Source organism: Ornithodoros turicata, chromosome 1 (assembly GCF_037126465.1).
Source record: "Ornithodoros turicata isolate Travis chromosome 1, ASM3712646v1, whole genome shotgun sequence".
In the NCBI taxonomy this organism is placed as follows: Eukaryota; Metazoa; Arthropoda; class Arachnida; order Ixodida; family Argasidae; genus Ornithodoros; species Ornithodoros turicata.
This window is the reverse complement of record NC_088201.1, coordinates 63,063,362-63,067,923: the sequence shown is the minus strand read 5'-3', so window position 1 is coordinate 63,067,923 and position 4,562 is coordinate 63,063,362. Positions and strand designations below refer to the sequence as shown.

Below are 4,562 nucleotides of genomic sequence, written 5' to 3'. Positions count from 1 at the left end.
AAGAGTGTACGTTGCCGATACGCTTTGCGCATCTACACTCTAAAAACTGAACTTCACCTCATAGCACGCTGTGCGCCAACCATTGCCACGATTGATAGCGTTATCACTTCTGATTCGAGGAGAGAGGGAGGCGTACGCCTTTTTGTGTCAATTTGGATATATGATAATTGCAACAAAAAGGCGTACGCCTCCCTCTCTCCTCGAATCAGAAACGATAACCCTATCATTCGTGGCAATGGTTGGCGCAGAGCGTGCTATGCGGTGAAGTTCAGTTTTTAGAGTGTATAGCCTTGCATTCTTAAAAATGAACTCCACCCAGACTTGTACACGTTACTCGAAAAATGTAATCGATTACCGTTACTTTTACTTGCCTCGCATATGTAATTTTTTACCGTTACAAATTACTTGTCGAAAAAAGTAATAAAGTAACGGCAAAAAAGTAACGCGTTACTTTCTTCGTTACTTTTGCGATTTAAAAGAGCGAGAGTGACTGTATACTAATACGCTCAAATTGCGAAGAGTACCAATAACTAAAGGAGTCAATACACATGTCAGGCACTTTACGACAACACTTTATACAACAAAGGACAAATTGCTTAACAATTGATGGTCCTATTCAGCTTCAGCAAAAGCTGTTTCTCAAAGTTGACATCGGCCAGCCTCCCACGCTTTCTTGTCAAAATGTCCGCCGCCACGCTGAATACTCGTTCAACGGCGGCACTTGTTGGAACCGCCGTGTTGTACCTCAGGTAAACTTGTCGGATGGTTGGGTGGTCCGCCAACAGTGAGATCATAGAACCACTAGCAGAAGAAGCGAGGTATCGCGAGACCACAACGCCCTGGTCCTCCTTTTCCAGGGGCAAGGCGAACGTGAAATAGTCGTCCTCCTCTTCCTCCTCAGCCAGACGTGTGGTGCTGCCGTGAGTGCTTGAAGCATCGTGCTGCTTGTGGTCACACGCGTAGTAGCAAGGGCGATTCACCTCTTCAGTCAGAAGTTCCACGAGCTCCCGTCGCCTTGACTCGTCGTCCACCCACCGATCTTTGAACCGTGGGATCACGACAGTTGATAGCAGCAGTTCCCGGTCGTCATACATGTGGTCGAAGCTGCGAGCAGGAATAAACAACATATTAATTTTCATCGCACGAGATAAAAACTTCGAAATTAACTATGGCTGACAGGAGTATATGAAGACTATATAGCGGGTATGCATACAAACTCACCGGGTTTGAATGCCCTCCAGGAGCGCATGAACAAGAGGAGAGCAGAACTTCAGCCCGGACATAGCCAAGTGCTCCAGGCGCTTCTTTAGCACAGTAATCGTTGGCAGCAAATACCCTAGAGAGATATCCTCTCTTTGGAGCACGTCGATGGCGCACGCCACGGGCTTCATGACCTGTCGACAAATGCAGATGCTACAATGCTGACAGAGTGACACATGAATGCAAATCATCTGCTACATACAGCACAATACTCCTTTATGAAGTGCAGGTCTCGCGGGCGCTGGAAGGGGGAAACCTGAAGGGTTCTGCAGAGGCCGTCGAGATCCTTCCCTGCGTTGTCCAATTCCAGCAGGCAACGCATGGCGTCGAAGAAGGAATTCCAGCGCGTGCTGACGGGCCTTACCAATGCGCGCCCGCAATATCGCTGAATTGTTTCCGCCGCCACAGCAGATTGGCCTTGTTTGTTCCATATAGCCCGGCAGGTACGAAGTACTGAACCCAGTGGCCTAGAAAACATTTCATGCCGTTCGGCCTTTGACGCATCCACAGTGGCCACTAAGTTCAATGTGTGCGCCGAACACCGCTGGTGAGGTGGAAGGCGCACACGCCCGTGTACGTCGCCATCAGCCATTCCGTCGAACAGTGCAGTGACGTCCACCGCCTCCGCTGCCAAGTCGTCGTCCTCCGCTTTCGGTTCGGCAGCCTCTCCGAGTACCCTGAAGCAGGAAAAAAAAAATCCTAATGTAGCAACACACGCCGTCAACACCAGCAAAACTTGTGACAGAACAGAAGTACCTGAAGGCTTTCACAAAATTGCTGCCGTTGTCCGTAACAACTTTGGTAATCTTTCCGTGCAGTGCGAAGCGTTCGAACGTCTCACCAAGAACATCCGCGATCCGATCATACGATATCTTGCCTTGCATTCGCCGGCAGACCAGAACAGCTGACTTCCTCGCAAGGCTTTCGGGGTTCAGCCAAGACACTGTCGCTGCCAGGTAGGCTCTGAAAATATCAATCAAATAAATTAATAAATGACAGCTGACGAGATCTTGGGATGTGCGCGTTCTCCTGGAACCGTATTCTTTCTTTTGAGTGTGAAAAAATGTCAAAGTAAAGCATAATGTAAAGTACGTCGGCAGACAATCGTAAGGCAATAAACAAACTTTTATCTCACCGTCGAAATGTCGTCCAACAGTCAGCGGTGACCGCCACATGGGAGGCCTTCTCCAGCGTCGACACTAATCTGTCTTGCATTGTGTCGTAGCTGTCTGAAATGCGCGTGGTGAGCATTCTTCGAGTCACTACGGTAGAATGGGGAGCTAAACTCTTGACTAAATTTACAAAGCTTCGCGCCTCCACCACAGAGTAAGGCTGCATGGTGTCCACGACAAAAGCAACTATCGCGTCGTCGACCGTTTGCTGGGGAACGGCGGCTTGGGCAAAGCTGAGCTTCGGTTGTTTCGCCATCGCCGTCTCGACGTCTTCGGGTTCCTCTGCCACCCTTGATCTCTTCTTCGACAAGCGCTCGAACGTGGCCAGGTGCAGATCATGTTGCGCCTGAAAATATATTTTAAAAAATCGCACTTTGCATTCACTTCCAACATTTCCGTAATGCGAGCTACTAAAGCCTGTACGGACAACGCGATGACACCGCTGAATGGTCCCCACCGAACATCAAATCTCGCATTACTAAGAGCAAATTCCACCAATTCTGAATTTCACTACAAATCAACAGGAAATTGACTTACCTTGATGTGCTTCTTTAGGTTTGAATGTGTTGACCTTGCACAGGACAAAATCTTCTCCTTCGGCTGACATAAGACGCATTTGAAAAGCAAATTATTTTCACCCTTTTCTCCGACTACAGCGAACAACTCCGACAGCTGCGGCCATGGCGATAAGTTGGGAGAACTTGCCATTACTGTACTCAAGAGTAACCAGCCAGCAAGTGACAATCACGCTGTCTCCTCTTCCAACTCCGTGGGCACGTCCATCTTTAAGCGGTTGACCCTCCAAGAACTGACGAATAGCAGCACTGTTGTCTGGCTTAATCCCCTGAGTGTGTCATTGATGGAACCCCCAACCCAATGACTCAATAAGCAAGAGGTCTTGCAGTTGCCCCCGGTGTTCCTAGTGTCTGAGCAACCTACTTTGTTCGTATTCCCAGAAGACGCCGGACTAGAGGCACACAGAACGACACAAGGCTCCTTTGTAAGGAGTACGCACAACCAGCACCACAGAACCACATAGCCTCCTTTGTGCTTTCATCACTGAAACGTCCCAAAGTAATGACCCCAAAAAGAAAAAAGAAATGTTCAACACACTTTCCAGGATGCCTGGTTATTATCTACCAAGTTCTTATGGCCTACTTCGGAGCCGTTCCATAGGGATTTTGGGAATTCTCCAGGAGGCGACATATGTGGCATGCCACTACGTGAGTCACTTATTGGAAAGTCAAACACCTCTCCAGTTTGGATTTTTTGACTAAACCTTCGCGGAAAAAGTAATCGATTACAAGTAAAAAATTACCGAAAATTGTAACGATATTACTTTACAAATTACTTGACCAGAAAAGTAATCGGTTACTTACAAAATTACTCGAAAAAGTAATTTTTTACTTGTAACGGGATTACTTGTAACGCGTTACGTACAAGTCTGATTCCACCGCATAGCACGCTCCTAGCTAACCATCATCTTTACTGATATCGCTATTTGCCCTGATTTGTTGAAAACGGGAGCGTACGCCTTTTTTGTGACACTTATGCTGTTCATAATTGTCACAGAAAAGGCGTACGCCCCCCGTTTTCAACAAATCAGGACAGATAACGATATCATTCGAGATAATGGTTGGCTAGGAGCGTGCTACGCGGTGAAGTTCATTTTTAAGAGTGTACGTTGCCGATACGCTTTGCGCATCTACACTCTAAAAACTGAACTTCACCTCATAGCACGCTGTGCGCCAACCATTGCCACGATTGATAGCGTTATCGCTTCTGATTCGAGGAGAGAGGGAGGCGTACGCCTTTTTGTGTCAATTTGGATATATGATAATTGCAACAAAAAGGCGTACGCCTCCCTCTCTCCTCGAATCAGAAACGATAACCCTATCATTCGTGGCAATGGTTGGCGCAGAGCGTGCTATGCGGTGAAGTTCAGTTTTTAGAGTGTATAGCCTTGCATTCTTAAAAATGAACTCCACCGCATAGCACGCTCCTAGCTAACCATCATCTTTACTGATATCGCTATTTGCCCTGATTTGTTGAAAACGGGAGCGTACGCCTTTTTTGTGACACTTATGCTGTTCATAATTGTCACAGAAAAGGCGTACGCCCCCCGTTTTC

The 4,562-nt window shown here is 47.4% G+C and overlaps 1 protein-coding gene across 1 annotated transcript; it reads right to left on the bottom strand.

Moving 5' to 3' along the window:
* Positions 1-537: 537 nt before the first annotated feature.
* On the bottom strand, positions 538-3,760 carry LOC135399623 (uncharacterized). The gene is made up of 6 exons (XM_064631350.1): positions 2,970-3,760; positions 2,396-2,778; positions 2,017-2,223; positions 1,463-1,937; positions 1,222-1,394; positions 538-1,104 (listed from the first exon to the last, which is right to left on the bottom strand). Exons 1-6 carry the CDS (start codon positions 3,138-3,140, stop codon positions 597-599), a joined length of 1,917 nt encoding a protein of 638 aa, XP_064487420.1. The 5' UTR covers positions 3,141-3,760; the 3' UTR covers positions 538-596.
* Between the last annotated feature and the right edge of the window lie 802 nt (positions 3,761-4,562).